At 49.2% G+C, this 21040-nt stretch overlaps 1 protein-coding gene across 1 annotated transcript in view; it reads right to left on the bottom strand.

The window, feature by feature from the left end:
- exoc4 (exocyst complex component 4) overlaps nucleotides 1-21040 on the bottom strand; it is a gene marked incomplete at its 5' end in the record, with an annotated part of 136601 nt that overhangs the window by 85572 nt on the left and 29989 nt on the right. Inside the window, 1 exon segment of the mRNA XM_042318636.1 lies at nucleotides 1774-1996. Coding sequence (XP_042174570.1) covers nucleotides 1774-1996 — 223 coding nt within the window.

Here is a 21040-nt window from a genome sequence, read left to right as displayed (position 1 = left end):
GACACTTCGCCATCTCTGTATTCTAGACGACACTTCGCCATCTCTGTATTCTAGACGACACTTCGCCATCTCTGTATTCTAGACGACACTTCACCATCTCTGTATTCTAGATGACACTTCACCATCTCTGGACTAATTGACTAAAACAGGTACACGCACACATATACGCAGTCACACACACACACACACACACTAACAGTAGCATCCACACATTAACACAGCCACTATAGCTATAGCCTAAACATGCAGGTAGACACTGAAGAAGAAGAATCAACAGTGTAGGTATTTATGGTAACGGTCAATGTGTCGGCATACGGCCGTATGAGAAGACTCATTCTTTATACACTACTGTAGAGTATTCACAGAGACTAGCTTTGAGATGCATAACATCCACTGTTACATATCTGATCTGGGGAACACATTGCTGTGAGAAGTGATCGATCTCATGATTGATCTCATCTTTAATAGGGGAGGAGCTAGGTGAGCATGAGCAGTAAGTGGTATCCATGGAGATGATAGGCCCACTTCCTGTGCTGGAGGAAATGGGTACCGGGGTGTGTGTGTGTGTCTATATTCTATAACCACCAATTAACTGCTTCTACGGGGTCAGGGAGAATCAAATGCTGTTTCAGAGACAATTATGATTCTGTGAGATAGGTGGGTGGGTGGCTGCTAAGTATCACTGTGTGTGTAAGAGAACATTTGTGAGCGAGAGAGAACGAGAGAGCGAGAATGAGAGAGAGCGAGAATGAGAGAGAGAACGAGAGAGAGAGAGAGAGAGAATGAGAGAGAGCGAGAGAGAGAACGAGAGAGAGAGAGAGAGAACGAGAGAGAGAGAGAGAGAAGAGAGAGAGAACGAGAGAGAGAGAACGAGAGAGAGCGAGCGAGGTGGCTTTGGAAACCTCACAAAGTCCAAAGGAAACTATTACCTGGGCGTATACTAACTGATGAATTCACCAACTGTAAGTCTCTCTGTATAAGAACGTCTGCTAAATGACTCAAATAGAAATGTACACCATAACATAAATGAAGAATGTTGATCTTGTGAATAGGTTGTGAACAGGTTGTGAATAGGTTGTGAACAGGTTGTGAACAGGAAACAAAGTATGAGCAGAAGTAAGTAAGCATACGTGTCTGTATAAATATGTCCACACAGACAGTTGTATGATTTCCATGTTTACCATATCATATTATGTACCCACTTGCGAATATGCGTGTCCTGCGAGTGTCTGTGTGTCCGTTCTGCGAGTGTGTGTGTGTCCGTCCTGCGAGTGTGTGTGTGTCCGTCCTGCGAGTGTGTGTGTGTCCGTCCTGCGAGTGTGTGTGTGTCCGTCCTGCGAGTGTGTGTCCCCGTCCTGCAAATGTGTGTGTGTCCGTCCTGCGAGTGTGTGTCCGTCCTGCGAGTGTGTGTCCGTCCTGCGTGTGTGTGTGTGTGTCCGTCCTGCGAGTGTGTGTGTGTGTCCTGCGAGTGTGTGTGTGTCCTGCGTGTGTGTGTGTGTGTCCGTCCTGCGAGTGTGTGTGTGTGTCCTGCGTGTGTGTGTGTGTCCGTCCTGGGAGTGTGTGTGTGTGTCCTGCGAGTGTGTGTGTGTCCGTCCTGCGAGTGTGTGTCCGTCCTGCAAGTGTGTGTGTGTGTGTCCGTCCTGCGAGTGTGTGTGTGTGTCCTGCGAGTGTGTGTGTGTCCTGCGTGTGTGTGTGTGTGTGTGTCCGTCCTGCGTGTGTGTCCTGCGAGTGTGTGTGTGTGTCCTGCGAGTGTGTGTTCCCGGCCCCCCTCACCTGCAGCAGGGGCCTCTGCACCGCCAGGACCTTCATAGTATCAGCACTAGCCAGGACTTTCAGTGGGTCTGCTGTCTTGCTGACGGCCCGGATCTCCTTGTTGATCTCTGTTCTGACCTGGTGCAGGAACAGGTCGTTGATGTAGTAGGTCAGGAAGGTCCGGAGCTGGCACTGCTTGGCCAGCCCCGGTGAACCCATGTTCTGCTCTGTCTCATTGATGAACCTTGGGGGGGGGGACAATGTTGAGGGAACGTTAGAGAGAGTGGAGAGGAACGTTGCGGCAACATTAGCCTGGATAAACATATGGGGTGAAACAGAGAGACTGGACAGGAATGTTAGTGCAACGTTAGAGAACCTTGAGCCATCATTAGAGAAACTGTCCAGGAAGGCTACAGCAATGTTAACCTGGACAGGGGGATACCTCGTCAGTTGTACGACTGAATGCCTTCAACTGAAATGTGTCTTCCTCATTTAACCCCTCTAGGAACGTAAGAAGTAGTTCCACTAGCTGCACTACACAGATGCTGTAAGACCCATGATAAGGAGGTGATAATGTATTCCCATTAAATAAACAGAGGGGAATTGTGTTACTGGAATGAGTGGTAGTATTGGGAAGTCATTTGGAGAGAATAATTGGCGTGCAGACTGTATTCATACTTTTAGAAAAGTTAAGAGTTAAAGGGCGATAACGTGCCAGGATGTTTCCAGGACAACTTGGACAAACTGCTCGGGATAAGTCCTTGAAAACACTGGCGTCCTCCGATCTACATGGGTGAGTGTTTAACTAGCTGTCGAGTTGGTCAGATAGGGTCACACAGCAATGTAAGGGCTGGGGAGCACCATACACACCTCATCTGTCAAGGAATCACTGATAATCACTAGGCCTGTCTCACACACACACACACACACACACACACACACACCTCCACGCAGAGCGAGTGTGTCCTCAACAGCTTAACACACACAAATAAATCAAATCCTTCACGTCAGGGTGAAGGGGGACAGATATATTCAGAGTTGGAACTATGGAGCAATGGAGGGGAGGGGAGGGGAGGGGAGGGGGGGAGGGGAGGGGAGGGGAGGGGAGGGGAGGGGAGGGGAAAGAAAGAAAGAAAAAAAAGAACGAAAGAACGAACGAAAGAAAGAAGGAAGGAAAGAAAGAACGAACGAAAGGCTCTAGGTGTCTATAGTGGGGGACAGCAGGGCTAGAGAGGGCTCTGTAGAAGGCTCTAGGTGTCTATAGTGGGGACAGCAGGGCTAGAGAGGGCTCTGTAGAAGGCTCTAGGTGTCTATAGTGGGGGACAGCAGGGCTAGAGAGGGCTCTGTAGAAGGCTCTAGGTGTCTATAGTGGGGGACAGCAGGGCTAGAGAGGGCTCTGTAGAAGGCTCTAGGTGTCTATAGTGGGGACAGCAGGGCTAGAGAGGGCTCTGTAGAAGGCTCTAGGTGTCTATAGTGGGGGACAGCAGGGCTAGAGAGGGCTCTGTAGAAGGCTCTAGGTGTCTATAGTGGGGGACAGCAGGGCTAGAGAGGGCTCTGTAGAAGGCTCTAGGTGTCTATAGTGGGGGACAGCAGGGCTAGAGAGGGCTCTGTAGAAGGCTCTAGGTGTCTATAGTGGGGGACAGCAGGGCTAGAGAGGGCTCTGTAGAAGGCTCTAGGTGTCTATAGTGGGGGACAGCAGGGCTAGACAGGGCTCTGTAGAAGGCTCTAGGTGTCTATAGTGGGGGACAGCAGGGCTAGACAGGGCTCTGTAGAAGGCTCTAGGTGTCTATAGTGGGGGACAGCAGGGCTAGACAGGGCTCTGTAGAAGGCTCTAGGTGTCTATAGTGGGGGACAGCAGGGCTAGACAGGGCTCTGTAGAAGGCTCTAGGTGTCTATAGTGGGGACAGCAGGGCTAGAGAGGGCTCTGTAGAAGGCTCTAGGTGTCTATAGTGGGGGACAGCAGGGCTAGAGAGGGCTCTGTAGAAGGCTCTAGGTGTCTATAGTGGGGACAGCAGGGCTAGACAGGGCTCTGTAGAAGGCTCTAGGTGTCTATAGTGGGGACAGCAGGGCTAGACAGGGCTCTGTAGAAGGCTCTAGGTGTCTATAGTGGGGGACAGCAGGGCTAGAGAGGGCTCTGTAGAAGGCTCTAGGTGTCTATAGTGGGGGACAGCAGGGCTAGAGAGGGCTCTGTAGAAGGCTCTAGGTGTCTATAGTAGGGGACAGCAGGGCTAGAGAGGGCTCTGTAGAAGGCTCTAGGTGTCTATAGTGGGGGACAGCAGGGCTAGAGAGGGCTCTGTAGAAGGCTCTAGGTGTCTATAGTGGGGGACAGCAGGGCTAGAGAGGGCTCTGTAGAAGGCTCTAGGTGTCTATAGTAAGGGACAGCAGGGCTAGAGAGGGCTCTGTAGAAGGCTCTAGGTGTCTATAGAGAAAGGGGAGGGGGAGTGGATACCTCAGTTGCACAACAACTGAAATGTGTCTTCTGCAGTGAGAGAGATGTGAGTGAGGGCTAGAGTGGGCTCTGTAAAAGAAGGCTCTAGGTGTCTATAGAGGGAACTGGGCTAGAGAGAGAGAGAGGTGTCTGTAAGAGAGAGAGAGTGAGAGAGTAGCACAACAACTGAAATGTGTCTTCTGCAGTGAGAGAGATGTGAGTGAGAGAGGTGAACTGTAAAAGAGAGAGTGAGAGAGGTGAACTGTAAGAGAGAGAGAGAGAGAGGTGAACTGTAAGAGAGAGAGAGAGAGAGAGAGGTGAACTGTAAGAGAGAGAGATGAGAGAGGTGAACTGTAAGAGAGAGAGAGTGAGAGAGGTGAACTGTAAGAGAGAGAGATTGAGAGAGGTGAACTGTGAGAGAGAGAGAGTGAGAGAGGTGAACTGTAAGAGAGAGATTGAGAGAGGTGAACTGTAAGAGAGAGATTGAGAGAGGTGAACTGTAACTGAGAGAGGTGAACTGAGAGAGAGAGAGAGTGAGAGAGGTGAACTGTGAGAGAGAGAGAGAGAGAGGTGAACTGTAGAGAGAGAGAGTGAGAGAGGTGAACTGTAAGAGAGAGAGATTGAGAGAGGTGAACTGTGAGAGAGAGAGAGAGAGAGGTGAACTGTGAGAGAGAGAGAGAGAGAGTGAACTGTGAGAGAGAGAGAGAGAGAGAGGTGAAACTGTAAGAGAGAGAGAGTGAGAGAGGTGAACTGTAGAGAGAGAGAGAGGGTGAACTGTAAGAGAGAGATTGAGAGAGGTGAACTGTGAGAGAGAGAGAGAGAGAGGTGAACTGTGAGAGAGAGAGAGAGGTGAACTGTAAGAGAGAGAGAGTGAGAGAGGTGAACTGTAAGAGAGAGAGAGTGAGAGAGGTGAACTGTGAGAGAGAGTGAGAGAGGTGAACTGTGAGAGAGAGTGAGAGAGGTGAACTGTAAGAGAGAGAGAGAGAGGTGAACTGTGAGAGAGAGAGATTGAGAGAGGTGAACTGTAAGAGAGAGAGATTGAGAGAGGTGAACTGTAAGAGAGAGATTGAGAGAGGTGAACTGTGAGAGAGAGAGATTGAGAGAGGTGAACTGTGAGAGAGAGAGAGTGAGAGAGGTGAACTGTGAGAGAGAGAGAGTGAGAGAGGTGAACTGTGAGAGAGAGAGAGAGAGAGAGAGAGAGAGGTGAACTGTAAGAGAGAGAGAGAGTGAGAGAGGTGAACTGTGAGAGAGAGTGAGAGAGGTGAACTGTAAGAGGAAAGGAGAGGTCTCCTAAAAATCCCTCATGGATTCCCACTGCAGCTCCTGCTAAAGCCACTAAGTAGAAACTCTATAGTAGACTAATTTAAGTTGAGCCTACAATGACTACCAGGCATCCAGCCCATCTTAAAATACACAGAACATCACTAAATACCCCTCAATAACTCTAAATATAATTAGTGCTGACAACGTTGAATAAATGTGCATTTTCTGTTGTTGTTATTGATCGAGAACCCAAGTTGCAGCGTAAACGTTCCATGCAGACCAAGAAGATACATCATGTCCTGTTACGATTGTCATGGTCTCAATATGCACAGCAAGTTGATGGATCTGGAATGGTGTGTGTGAGCACAGATGGATCTTAGTTGGTGAGAGCGATAACGTTTGAATAATGTTGGGGAGAGGACGGATGGATGCAGTCGAAGCCGCTCTCTGTCCAAATAACCATCTGGAGCTGAGCCTCAGGACTTGGCCCTGTGTCACCATGCAGTCAACTGAGGTAACTCAACTGCTTGTCCAGACGCTTAGCTAACGTGCAGGTGCTAACCCAGACATTGACCTAACAACCAGGTAACATATTTATCAAATTGGCTGATAACATTCAAAGGAATGTTGATGATGGCATTAAGTCCATTCAATTAATACTACAGTCTGGTGCCAACTTTGTGGCATTCTACCTACTTTACACACACACACATGTATGCCCACGCACACACTCTGTAGCCAAGCAGGCTGTTGCCAGGCAACAAACATATTTACATAAGTCTAATGACCCATTGTATCTTCATACGTTGTAAGCCACCTCCACAGTAGGGCTGCATGATATTCCACATGCCTGGATCACAATGTTGTTTTCATGTCGTCTTTTTGGTCTCGTCTCCTTCTCTCCCTTCTGTGCTGTGTGCACCTTCCATTCACTCACACACACACACACACACACACACACACACACACACACACACAAAGCCCCTCCCCCTGCCATTCACAACAACAAAGATGAGAGATTCCTTCTTCCTCTCTGACAAGCGGTTTCAACTCGATGTTTTGCATCTGAGGTCATCGAAACTCAGAGACTTTATTTTATTGTCAGAGAAGAGAAGTTCACTTCTCTACCGATACCCTTTGTATGTCTCAACTCCTCAAACTGCACACAGAGCAGACACTACTAAAACCGGAGTAGCAACGAACATTGGTTCTGGGAAATGAATGCTCAGTTTGTCGTGCGCGGGATTGCTGTACCACGTACCGCTAGCAGTGTTTTAACCAAAGACTTTGATACTAGCTGTCATGTCTGTGTTTTATAAATGTGCAATAAAACACCAATATAGAAGGAATTGTCAACTCACTGTCATTCTGAGAAATACTAAACACACTTGATTTCAACATCTGAACAGAGTGGACAGAAAAGCATGCTGTTCAGACAGATGGAGACAGACAGAAGGGTGTGTTCATAACAATTCAACTGTCAACCTTGTTAGCTAGAAAATAGAGCCAAGTTGGCTAAACTTGAAATATAAAGATTAGCTGGCTACTCAATAGCACATGGGCTTGAGAGATTGTTGATGAGACCTGTGCTAATTTTCTATAGCCTAATGCCTGCTACAATAAGTTAGTCATGATTAGTGAATGTGGATTGTAAATGGTTCTGGTTAAATTGGTAACAAAAGGTACATTTTCATAGACCGACGTGAAAGCCAAATCAGTGACGATAGCAAAAAAAAGCAGATGAAACTATTTTGATAAAATAATAAAATAATGAATGGGTATTATGGTTGTGGAAGGATTATATTTAGTCTGGGTATCATTGCACAAACCCCAAATCCATTCGATTATTGCGGAGTGTTTGAAAACCTTTAATTGTACAACAAATTTTATTTAGATTTGTTTAAAAAAAAAATGTAATGACAATATATGTTGTGAATTGCCCATAAATTAGAAAAAACTATAGCAGCAGTAGAGTAAAATAGCTACAGTAACTGTCAGAAGGAGGAAGCCACCTCCACAGTAGCAGTAGGGTACAGGAGCTACAGTAACTGTCAGAAGGAGGAAGCCACCTCCACAGTAGCAGTAGGGTACAGGAGCTACAGTAACTGTCAGAAGGTGGAAGCCACCTCCACAGTAGCAGTAGGGTACAGGAGCTACAGTAACTGTCAGAAGGTGGAAGCCACCTCCACAGTAGCAGTAGGGTACAGGAGCTACAGTAACTGTCAGAAGGTGGAAGCCACCTCCACAGTAGCAGTAGGGTACAGGAGCTACAGTAACTGTCAGAAGGAGGAAGTCACTTCCACAGTAGCAGTAGGGAACAGGAGCTACAGTAACTGTCAGAAGGTGGAAGCCACCTCCACAGTAGCAGTAGGGTACAGGAGCTACAGTAACTGTCAGAAGGTGGAAGCCACCTCCACAGTAGCAGTAGGGAACAGGAGCTACAGTAACTGTCAGAAGGTGGAAGCCACCTCCACAGTAGCAGTAGGGTACAGGAGCTACAGTAACTGTCAGAAGGTGGAAGTCACCTCCACAGTAGCAGTAGGGTACAGGAGCTACAGTAACTGTCAGAAGGTGGAAGCCACCTCCACAGTAGCAGTAGGGTACAGGAGCTACAGTAACTGTCAGAAGGTGGAAGCCACCTCCACAGTAGCAGTAGGGTACAGGAGCTACAGTAACTGTCAGAAGGTGGAAGCCACCTCCACAGTAGCAGTAGGGTACAGGAGCTACAGTAACTCTCAGAAGGTGGAAGCCACCTCCACAGTAGCAGTAGGGTACAGGAGCTACAGTAACTCTCAGAAGGTGGAAGCCACCTCCACAGTAGCAGTAGGGTACAGGAGCTACAGTAACTCTCAGAAGGTGGAAGCCACCTCCACAGTAGCAGTAGGGTACAGGAGCTACAGTAACTCTCAGCTAATAATTTGACAACACATAATGGTGTACCTCAGTTCTACTGACAATGCCAAGTTGCCCACATCATCATAATAATACTACTGTAAGCCAGTGTCTTGGCTACTTCTGGAGCTGTGACTGGCCCAGGTCATTTAAATCTCTATTCTGTCTACAACTAAATCACAACGAAAATTAACTCCTTTAAACCTAGAAACTTTCCTATTCAACGGATCAGAATGTAATAATGCGGTCTGTTTGAGATAATATGTTTACTATGGTGGAATCCAATGTAACATGTGTTGAAAGAGGTTGTTTGGGTAATGACAGTGAGTAGGTCCTAAATGCCACCCTATTCCTTATAGACCCTGGTCAACAGTAGTGCACAATGAAGGGAATCAGGTGTCATTTGGGACACAAACAGAGAGAGCAGAACACCCAGGGAAGATGATGTCACAGGGCACAGCATGAGTCTCATCACCACGGAAACACCACGGCAACATTGTGGTGATGGTGGTGGGACGCCGCTGCTCCGGTCTGGGAAATACAAATTAATAACCGTGCAAATCTGATTAGCAGTCTTCATCCTCTGCACACACACATTCAGACTCATCCCCCTAACACACACACACACACACTGTCCTGAGGTCGTCTCGGCCCTGTCCAGACTCCACAGACACCCCCCACATCCCCCCTTCACACACACCGAGGCAGCCAGCAGGCATTGCTCACTCTTAATAAGGAGATTAGGTCCCATAATTCGAGAGCTGTTCCATGGTCTTGCTAGTCCAGCAGCAGAAATAGAATGACTAGTGGGATGGACAGTCAGTCAGTGGTTTAATGGCTCATCAACAGGAAGTCTTCATTAGTCCATGTGCTAATGAGACTGACACCCAAGCCACGAACACGAACACACACACACACACACACACACACACACACACACACACACACACTCACTGATCTGGCTCCATCACTGATCAGTCCAGACACCCACTAGTGAAGAGACAGACTCAGAGAGCAGCAGCTCTTCCTCTCCCTAGGGCAGGGCTCTTCTGGATCCAACGGCTCTTCTAGTCGCACTAAAACCCCAGTTTATTAGCAGAGACTGCCGTTGATTGTGCTAGACAGCATCTAATTGACTATCTTTAGGAAACAGATGTCGGAGCCCGAGGCTTAGTGCTAGATAATCGTCTGCGCAGTACCCTCCCTGTGTATGTTGATATAAAAATAACATTCAGAACTCACTTACACCAATAATGTGCCCTCTAAATCTAATATAACTCCCATCTTGTTAATCTACTGTATTGAAACTATAACGATAATGCTTGTTTTCAGAGGTAGAAGGACGATGATCTGAGGTAAGTTTTATGTGTCCTGCCAAATGATTAAGGTTAGGACTTGGAGAGGCTCAGCTGATCCTCGATCTGTGCCTAAGGGAAACTTCTATTTGGAGTGGGATGCTGGAGAGAGAGCGTGCCAAAACAGATTATAAACTATTTAAAATCTCCCAGAATTCCCCCTGGGCCCCGGCCTATCAGCCATGGCCAATTCCCATTACTCTGGCCACCAAGGAGGCCATACCTTGCTGAGACTGGACACACACTGTTGGAGATGAGTGTCTGCGCCTAAGTCTGTGCACAAGTGTGTGTGTGGTGTGTGTGTCAATACTTCCAATCACCCAATAAAACACATAACTCCAGGCTTGACAGTGCTTAGCCAACTGATGACATTATGTGACATCAGCACAGTCAGCACCGCAGTACACATTCACCTCAATGACCCTGGACAAGGAATCTAGTCCTCCAGTCAACTCTCTCTCCAGTAACAGAACTCAGGGACGAGTAGGGTTGAAAAATGATGGTGACTTCCACAACATTCTATGGTTTTCCCGAAGTCCTGGTTGGAGGACACCGGATTTCCTGCTTATTCCCCCCATGATTCTGGAGATCTTCCAACCAGGATTCCTGAAAAACCTGGTAATTTTGGAGAAGTCACTGGAATTTTGCAACCCCAAGGACGAGGTTGCTGTACAATATGCCCAAGGCACCAGTAGAGCCTCATATCGCCACTAGATGGCAATATGACAGCTTCCTCCACCAATCCCTCACAACACCAGTGTCTGACTGGAATCTCCTGATAGAAATGGCATTGAGAGAGCATTAAGATTCTACTCGGTAGGTTACCGTATAAAGCCTGCTCGCTGTGTGTTGTGTTGATCGTTTTCTCCCGCTCAGACAAAGAGAGGCAGAGTGAAATGCATATGGTCGTCCCACACACACACCCACCTCTCTCCCAGACTCCCGCTGTCTGCGGCCCTCTCTCACCCCGACACAATTATTACACCAGTTAACGGCAATCACGTGTGTGTATGTGTGTGATGCCATATTGGCAGGTTAACAGGGAGGAGGAGGAACGTGAGGAAGGAAGAGCTACAGTAGCCAACTAACCCTGTCTCTATGGGAGTTCTACTGTCCTCATTCTAACCCTGTCTTTCACCTAAGAGGGCTATGGGAGTTCTACTGTCCTCATTCTAACCCTGTCTTTCACCTAAGAGGGCTATGGGAGTTCTACTGTCCTCATTCTAACCCTGTCTTTCTCCTAAGAGGGCTATGGGAGTTATATATACTCATTCTAACCCTGTCTTTCTCCTAAGAGGGCTATGGGACTTCTACTGTCCTCATTCTAACCCCGTCTTTCTCCTAAGAGGGCTATGGGAGTTCTATATACTCATTCTAACCCTGTCTTTCTCCTAAGAGGGCTATGGGAGTTCTACTGTCCTCATTCTAACCCTGTCTTTCTCCTAAGAGGGCTATGGGAGTTATATATACTCATTCTAACCCCGTCTTTCTCCTAAGAGGGCTATGGGAGTTATATATACTCATTCTAACCCTGTCTTTCTCCTAAGAGTGCTATGGGACTTCTACTGTCCTCATTCTAACCCAGAGGGAATTGTCTTCCTATATGCACCTTAGTGAGTTACTGTCCCCATTGTGTAGGTTATAATGGTGCTACTGTTGGAATGATGTCACTTTAAATCTGATCACCACGACAGGCTAAACATAATCTGTATGTTACAGTAAGGTATTGTTTCCAACAGGTGGCGTCACTCCTACGTCATGCCGGTCCCTCGTCTGACGAAGGACAACACCTTGTTTGTGTGAATCTCAGTGTCTGTACTAGACCTGTCTGAGAGTTTGTAGGAGTGTGTGTGAGCGTGTGTCCATGCCTCTCTCTGTGTGTGTGTGTGTCCGTGTGTGTGCATATGTGTGTGTTTGAGCCCGGTCCTGTCTGTGGGTGTGTAGACCAATTAAAGCAGGTGAGATTGATCACCTCAGGCTCTCCCCACCGTCTGGGCTTCCTGCAGTCAACAGGAAATGAGATGGCCTCGTTTAGCTGACGTCGCGCCACCATGACAAATCACCCGCACAGAAGCCATGCAGGTCCTGTGGCCTCCTCTCTCTTCTTTCTTCTCCTCTCGTCTTTTCTACTGCTCTTTGTTTCTCCAACCTCTCTTCCCCATTCCTCATTCCCTTTGTCCCCTTTATGTCTCCAAGTTCTCACGTTTCTCCTACTCTTTCTGTCTCCAACCTCTCTTCCTCTGTCCCATGCCTATTTCTCCTCCCCTTTATCTGCTCTCCTCTCTCTTGTTGTCTCCCATCTCTCTTCTTCCAGTGTGGAGAAAATACAATGTATATGGGTATTCATTTAACTGCAGGAGCACCGAAAATAAAATAACTGTGCTCATGTCCATGACAATAAGGGTAGTTACAGGCCGTAGTGGATATGACCCATGGTAATGTCCATGACAATAAGGGTAGTTACAGGCCGTAGTGGATATGACCCATGCTAATGTCCATGACAATAAGGGTAGTTACAGGCCGTAGTGGATATGACCCATGCTAATGTCCATGACAATAAGGGTAGTTACAGGCCGTAGTGGATATGACCCATGCTAATGTCCATGACAATAAGGGTAGTTACAGGCCGTAGTGGATATGACCCATGCTAATGTCCATGACAATAAGGGTAGTTACAGGCCGTAGTGGATATGACCCATGCTAATGACAATAAGGGTAGTTACAGGCCGTAGTGGATATGACCCATGCTAATGACAATAAGGGTAGTTACAGGCCGTAGTGGATATGACCCATGCTAATGTCCATGACAATAAGGGTAGTTACAGGCCGTAGTGGATATGACCCATGCTAATGACAATAAGGGTAGTTACAGGCCGTAGTGGATATGACCCATGCTAATGACAATAATGCTAATGCAATAAGGGTAGTTACAGGCCGTATGCTAATGACAATAAGGGTAGTTACAGGCCGTAGTGGATATGACCCATGCTAATGACAATAAGGAGTTACAGGCCGTAGTGGATATGACCCATGCTAATGACAATAAGGGTAGTTACAGGCCGTAGTGGATATGACCCATGCTAATGACAATAAGGGTAGTTACAGGCCGTAGTGGATATGACCCATGCTAATGACAATAAGGGTAGTTACAGGCCGTAGTGGATATGACCCATGCTAATGACAATAAGGGTAGTTACAGGCCGTAGTGGATATGACCCATGCTAATGACAATAAGGGTAGTTACAGGCCGTAGTGGATATGACCCATGGTAATGTCCATGACAATAAGGGTAGTTACAGGCCGTAGTGGATATGACCAATGCTAATGTCCATGACAATAAGGGTAGTTACAGGCTGTAGTGGCTATGCAACAACACACTTCCCCTCAAACAATAGAACATATGGGCAGGTGCACACACATACCACACACACACACACACACACACACACACACACATATACAAACTGCACAAGCTAGCTTACACACACACACCAATGCCCTGGCCCGCACAATGCATCTCTTTGCCAAGGCCCAGTGGTTTTCCTCTGAATAGTGTTGTCTGAGAGGAGGCAGGCAGCTCGTAGAAAACCAGGGAGATTGACCCATTAGGCCTTGAGAGCAGAGGGAGGACGGCCTCTATAATGGGAGTGTATGGGGGTAAATCGCTGCTTTGTGCATACTGTATAATAACATATAATGGAGGTCTATGGAGGGGAAAGCAGGTGATTGGGCTGTTCTGCACTGTTGGTTGTTCAATGGGGGGCTATAGAGAGAATGTGGGTGATTGACATTGGGACAGTTGGGGCAATTCAAGCTCTTCAGAAAGGGCCCAATCATGTCCTCCAGGCTTAAAACGGCTGAACTGAACGGCTGAAGCCATTTCCCCTTCACACTCCTAATAAGAGCGAGCAAATGCCTCACTTACGGGTACCGAACCCAACGTCCCACAATACACATCCCCATCCACCTCCTTCGTACAGTAGCTGACGACCCAATCAGTCCCCATGAGTTAGTCACAGGCAGGTGTGGTCCAGGCTGTTGCACTATACAGTATCTCTCTGCTCCTGAATGCTTTATAGTTTGGACATTTTTCCAATTACAAGACTGGGATTTACAGGAAGCAATAAACAGGCTATTTCCTGCAGGTGCTGTTTAAGGAAGTGGAGAAGAGGAAACAGTTGGATAACAACAGAGAGGATTAAGTAAAATAGCAACACCGCAGGGTGTTTATACAAGGGCATGTGCTAACGTACTGGCAACCTTTCACCTTGAAGCTTATCTCACTTAAAGACCATATGAATACATACAAGACATACATTTTTCTTTTAGTCGTTTTTTGGCTCGAGAACCATGTAAAAGGAGATTGAAACTCAATTCAAGGTGACATTACGTGTGAAAACAGGGCTGAGAATTATTTCACCTTTAGACCCTTCTCCCACGACAAGATAGTCAGATAAGCTTCTGACTGTCTGAGAAAAGCCTTCTATCTCAGCATAGAAATCCAAGTCCTCTCAAACTTGAAGCTCAATGTCAAATGAACACAGTGGGTGATTTATTAAGTAGAAGGTGGCTCCAACAGGGTCAAACTGAAGCCAAACTTACAGGACCAAGGATGAGGGGTGAAGTTAGATGGAGCGAGGAGGGTAAAGCACCAGACCCTGGGATACAAATCAATGAGGCTGCTAGAGTTATGTATCAACACAGATCCATCTGGATCACCTAGAGGGGGGTTTAAACCGCCCCAAAAAGAAAAGAGACTTTCTTGGAACTAGGAACACGTGTGTGTACACACACACACACACAAACAAACAAACAAACAAACAAACACACAAAACACAAACACAAACACACACACACACACACACACACACACACACACACACACAAACAAACAAACAAACAAACAAACAAACAAACAAACAAACAAACAACCACACACACACACACACAGAGTGTGTCTGAGCTGCCCTTTCCTCCAAGAAAACATGTAACCCTCGACTAAGCTCAGACAAAAGCCTTGGGGCCTTAAAATTGACAGTCAGTTTGCCCTCTGGTAATGACAGAGCTACACAACTACATTTTCATGACAGACTGACCAGGTGAAAGATATGATGCCTTTTTCTTATCCCTTTTTCTCCCCAATTTCGTGGTATCAGTCTAGTTAAGGTCTTGTCTCATCGCTGCAACTCCCGTACGGACTCGGGAGAGGCGAAGGTCGAGAGCCATGCGTCCTCCGAAACACAACCCAACCAAGCCGAACTGCTTCTTGACACAATACACACTTAACCCGGAAGCCAGCCGCACCAATGTGTAGGAGGAAACACCGTACACCTGGCGACTGTGTCAGTGTGCACTAATCCCGGCCCGCCACAGGAGTCACTAGTGCGTGATGTAGCGACTCCTGTGGTGTGCCGGGCGCAGTGCGTGCTAAACAGGTGCGTGCTAACCACATCTGCTAAATATGTGCACTCGACCAATAAAATGTGATTTGAATAAATACATTTGATTTGATGCATTAAGGTCAAAGACTGTCCCCAAAATGACACCCTCTTCTTCCCTGCATATTGCTCTGGACAAAATGTATAGACTGGATGCACTCGAGCTCGCTCCCCCCTCCCTCCCTCCCCCAGCATTGCATTTGGACCTTTATTTCACTGCAGGGCCTCCCTCCCTCCCCCAGCATTGCATTTGGACCTTTATTTCACTGCAGGGTCTCCCTCCCTTGCATTTGGACCACTGCAGGGCCTCCCCCCTCCCTCTCCCAGCATTGCATTTGGACCTTTATTTCACTGCAGGGCCTCCCTCCCTCCCCCCCAGCATTGCATTTGGACCTTTATTTCACTGCAGGGCCCCTCCCCCAGCATATTTCTGCCCTCCCCCCCTCCCCAGCATTGCATTTGTACCTTTATTTCACTGCAGGGCCTCACTCCCTCCCCCAGCATTGCATTTGGACTTTTATTTCACTGCAGGTTCTCCCTCCCTCCCTCCCTCTCCCAGCATTGCATTTGGACCTTTATTTCCCTGCAGGGTCTCCCCATCCTCCGGACCAGGTAGTCACCGCCTGATTGAAGGTGAAAAGAGAAACTGCCATAAAGAAAGACTGGACGGTGGAGCGAGGGACGACCCCCTGACGAAGACTAGCGGGGAAGGAGGGAGGAGGGAAAGAGGGGAGGGGGGTGAAAAAGAAGAGAGGAACAGAAAATAGGAGGATGATTGAACATTTGTTAACCTCCTGAGGAGTATGAAAAGTAACCTATTATGCCACCCCGTCCCCACAGACCCCGTGTCCCCCACACCGTTCCTTTTCTCCATAGTGACGCCTTGCTGAAATGGATCAATCAAATAAAATGACATGGCTCTGTATTTGGGGGCAGTCGTGTCGACGATGAGATGCAATTCCAGCAGCGGGCGTCACCCCTGTGCTTTGGCTGTCATATCCACAGCAAGGATGTTACCTACACATCCCAATACAGAGCACAGGTTGGAATGGAATGGCTTCCCTTCAGAAGGCAGAGGCTCACTCACACACAGACATTACCATATCATACAGGCTACTGTGTGCAGTACTGTCTGATATGAATATGATGTGGGGGTTCAATTATTTATAGATCTCTTCATATCACGTACAGAGCTGTCTGTCTGTCTGTCTGTCTGTCTGACGCTGTGCGTTTGTGTTGCAGCTAACTGAAGATGCCCTGAGGGGGAAGGAACAGACAACCTTGACCTCTGACCTTTTGCTTGTGTTCTTCTGCTGAGAAGTGACAGTGTGTGTGTGTGTGTGTGTGTTCTTTTTGCGCAATGTGTGTGTGTGAGCGCACACACAAGTATGGTTGTGCCTGCACTGTTTAGGAGGTTAGTTGGGGTCAGCTGACTGGACATGCCTGCTGTCATTAAGCCCTCTGATTTCTGAGTGAGCGGAGGAGAAGGGCGATGGGGGAGGAAAAGAAAGGACAGAGGAAAGGAGAGGAGAGAAGCACGCCCTCACCTGAGGGGAGGATGGGGGTAAATGAGGGAAAGGGAGAGGGCAGTCGAGCGTTAAGAAAGAGATGAGGGTAAACCAGGGCAGATTCTTCCATAGAGGTTACAGTGTGTTTAGGTCATTGGCAGGCAGAGTCATAGTAACCTTAAGAGGACGCTGGGACAACACTGCAGCAACCTCCACGTAACCATAGCAACAGATCTATGCTGCTTGGGTGGCCTGTCTCAGTCTGTGAGGGTGTCGTTGGGTGAGGGTGCCGTTGGGTGAGTGTGTCGTTGGGTGAGTGTGCCGTTGGGTGAGGGTGCCGTTGGGTGAGGGTGCCGTTGGGTGAGGTGCCGTTGGGTGAGTGTGTGCGTTGGGTGAGGGTGCCGTTGGGTGAGGGTGCCGTTGGGTGAGGGTGCCGTTGGGTGAGGGTGCCGTTGGGTGAGGGTGCGTTGGGTGAGGGTGTCGTTGGGTGAGGGTGCCGTTGGGTGAGTGTGTCGTTGGGTGAGTGTGCCGTTGGGTGAGGGTGCCGTTGGGTGAGGGTGCCGTTGGGTGAGGGTGCCGTTGGGTGAGGGTGCCGTTGGGTGAGGGTGCCGTTGGGTGAGGGTGCCGTTGGGTGAGGGTGCCGTTGGGTGAGGGTGCCGTTGGGTGAGGGTGCCGTTGAGGGTGAGGAGGGTGCCGTTGGGTGAGGGTGCCGTTGGGTGAGGGTGCCGTTGGGTGAGGGTGCCGTTGGGTGAGGGTGCCGTTGGGTGAGGGTGCCGTTGGGTGAGGGTGCCGTTGGGTGAGGGTGCCGTTGGGTGAGGGTGCCGTTGGGTGAGGGTGCCGTTGGGTGAGGGTGCCGTTGGGTGAGGGTGCCGTTGGGTGAGGGTGCCGTTGGGTGAGGGTGCCGTTGGGTGAGGGTGCCGTTGGGTGAGGGTGCCGTTGGGTGAGGGTGCCGTTGGGTGAGGGTGCCGTTGGGTGAGGGTGCCGTTGGGTGAGGGTGCCGTTGGGTGAGGGTGCCGTTGGGTGAGGGTGCCGTTGGGTGAGGGTGCCGTTGGGTGAGGGTGCCGTTGGGTGAGGGTGCCGTTGGGTGAGGGTGCCGTTGGGTGAGGGTGCCGTTGGGTGAGGGTGCCGTTGGGTGAGGGTGCCGTTGGGTGAGGGTGCCGTTGGGTGAGGGTGCCGTTGGGTGAGGGTGCCGTTGGGTGAGGGTGCCGTTGGGTGAGGGTGCCGTTGGGTGAGGGTGCCGTTGGGTGAGGGTGTTTCCTTGGGAAAAACATTCAATAAACTTGGAATGTAAAGTAAATGTGTTTCTTTTTGTTTTGACTAGTGAAATAGTTCTGAGAGAAGCATTGCCACATTAAAAGACAAGTCGTTTCATCACAACACTCTATTGGATATAGGCTTTGGTTGAATAACAGTATTGTTTTGCTATAATACGGCTGATCGCCATTCATATATCAATGACACCCAACGGACTCCCAGCAGGTCAGTATTAAAGAAAGATGCCACTCCATTCTCCAGCGTCACAGACACTTTCAAGAGCCACTTTGGAATTTTCTCATTAAGCCACGCGCATGTTTCAGTGCAGTTGTCAAGGGAGCTGGTGGCAATACTCAATACTGCTGTTTCACAAAGTTCCAATCTAATTTGCACTTGACACCCATCATTTCCATAATATGTTCCTTCCTTCCCTCTCTCTCTCTCATATCTTTAGATGGGGCTGGTGTGTATATGTCTGTTTGGGTGGGGCTGCTCGGGGTGGAGCGTGCCTCGTCGGCTGATTTGGGACCATTTGTGGGAATGTCGTTGGGAGCACGTAAACAGACAAGCTAATCAGGAACACAACAGCCCTAATCAGACTGGAGTTAAATACCTGATGCTTAATGAATACCACCCCACTATTATGACAGGACTAAATAACATGTCTGTAAAATGCACCTGGGTCCACCTAGTATCAGACCAGACATGGGTCCACCTAGTATCAGACCAGACGTGGGTCCACCTAGTATCAGACCAGACGAGGGTCCACCTAGTATCAGACCAGACGAGGGTCCACCTAGTATCAGACCAGACGTGGGTCCACCTAGTATCAGACCAGACGAGGGTCCACCTAGTATCAGACCAGACGAGGGTCCACCTAGTATCAGACCAGATGAGGGTCCACCTAGATTCAGACCAGATGAGGGTCCACCTAGATTCAGACCAGACGAGGGTCCACCTAGTATCAGACCAGACGAGGGTCCACCTAGTATCAGACCAGACGAGGGTCCACCTAGTGTCAGACCAGATGAGGGTCCACCTAGTATCAGACCAGATGAGGGTCCACCTAGGATCAGACTAGACGAGGGTCCACCTAGGATCAGACCAGACGAGGGTCCACCTAGTATCAGACCAGATGAGGATCCACCTAGTATCAGACCAGATGAGGGTCCACCTAGATCAGACAGACGAGGGTCCACCTAGGATCAGACCAGACGAGGGTCCACCTAGTATCAGACCAGATGAGGATCCACCTAGTATCAGACCAGATGAGGGTCCACCTAGTATCAGACCAGATGAGGATCCACCTAGTATCAGACCAGACGAGGGTCCACCTAGTATCAGACCAGACGAGGGTCCACCTAGTATCAGACCAGACGAGGGTCCACCTGGGATCAGACTAGACAAGGGTCCACCTAGTATCAGACCAGACGAGGGTCCACCTAGTATCAGACCAGACGAGGGTCCACCTAGTATCAGACCAGATGAGGGTCCACCTAGATTCAGACCAGATGAGGGTCCACCTAGATTCAGACCAGACGAGGGTCCACCTAGTATCAGACCAGACCAGACGAGGGTCCACCTAGTGTCAGACCAGATAGGGTCCACCTAGTACCAGACCAGATGAGGGTCCACCTAGTATCAGACCAGACGAGGGTCCACCTAGGATCAGACCAGACGAGGGTCCACCTAGGATCAGACTAGACGAGGGTCCACCTAGTATCAGACCAGACGAGGGTCCACCTAGGATCAGACTAGACAAGGGTCCACCTGGGATCAGACTAGACAAGGGTCCACCTAGTATCAGACCAGATGAGGATCCACCTAGTATCAGACCAGATGAGGATCCACCTAGTATCAGACCAGATGAGGGTCCACCTAGTATCAGACCAGATGAGGGTCCACCTAGTATCAGACCAGACGGGGATCCACCTAGTATCAGACCAGACGAGGGTCCACCTAGTATCAGACCAGACGTGGGTCCACCTAGATCAGACCAGACGAGGGTCCACCTAGTATCAGACCAGACGAGTATCAGGACGTCCACCTAGTAGACCAGAACGAGGGTCCATCAGACCAGACGAGGGTCCACCTAGTATCAGACCAGATGAGGGTCCACCTAGTATCAGACCAGACGGGGGTCCACCTAGTATCAGACCAGATGATCCACCTAGAGACCAGATGAGGGTCCACCTAGATCAGAGGAGGATCCACCTAGTATCAGACCAGATGAGGATCCACCTAGACCAGATGGGGGTCCACCTAGTATCAGACCAGATGAGGGTCCACCTAGGATCAGACCAGATGAGTCCACCTAGGATCAGACCAGATGAGGGTCCACCTAGTATCAGACCAGATGAGGATCCACCTAGTATCAGACCAGACGGGGTCCACCTCAGACCAGATGAGGGTCACCTAGACAGACCAGATGAGGGTCCACCTAGTGTCAGACCAGATGAGGGTCCACCTAGTATCAGACCAGACGAGGGTCCACCTAGTATCAGACCAGATGAGGGTCCACCTAGTATCAGACCAGATGAGGGTCCACCTAGTATCAGACCAGATGAGGGTCCACCTAGTATCAGACCAGATGAGGGTCCACCTAGTATCAGACCAGATGAGGTCCACCTAGTATCAGACCAGATGAGGGTCCACCTAGTATCAGACTAGATGAGGGTCCACCTAGTATCCACCTAGTATCAGACCAGATGAGGGTCCACCTAGGATCAGACTAGACAAGGGTCCACCTAGTATCAGACCAGATGAGGGTCCACCTAGTATCAGACCAGATGAGGGTCCACCTAGGATCAGACCAGATGAGGGTCCACCTAGGATCAGACCAGATGAGGGTCCACCTAGGATCAGACCAGACGAGGGTCCACACCCAGATGAGGGTCCACCTAGTATCAGACCAGACGGGGTCCACCTAGTATCAGACCAGATGAGGGTCCACCTAGTATCAGACCAGATGAGGGTCCACCTAGTATCAGACCAGATGAGGGTCCACCTAGGATCATCAGGGTCCACCTAGGAGACCAGAGAGGTCCACCTAGGATCAGACCAGACGAGGGTCCACCTAGGATCAGACCAGATGAGGGTCCACCTAGTATCAGACCAGATGAGGGTCCACCTAGTATCAGACCAGATGAG

This window comes from Oncorhynchus tshawytscha, unplaced genomic scaffold, assembly GCF_018296145.1.
Source record: "Oncorhynchus tshawytscha isolate Ot180627B unplaced genomic scaffold, Otsh_v2.0 Un_scaffold_3920_pilon_pilon, whole genome shotgun sequence".
NCBI classification, from domain to species: Eukaryota; Metazoa; Chordata; class Actinopteri; order Salmoniformes; family Salmonidae; genus Oncorhynchus; species Oncorhynchus tshawytscha.
This window is presented reverse-complemented; position numbering and strand designations above follow the sequence as displayed.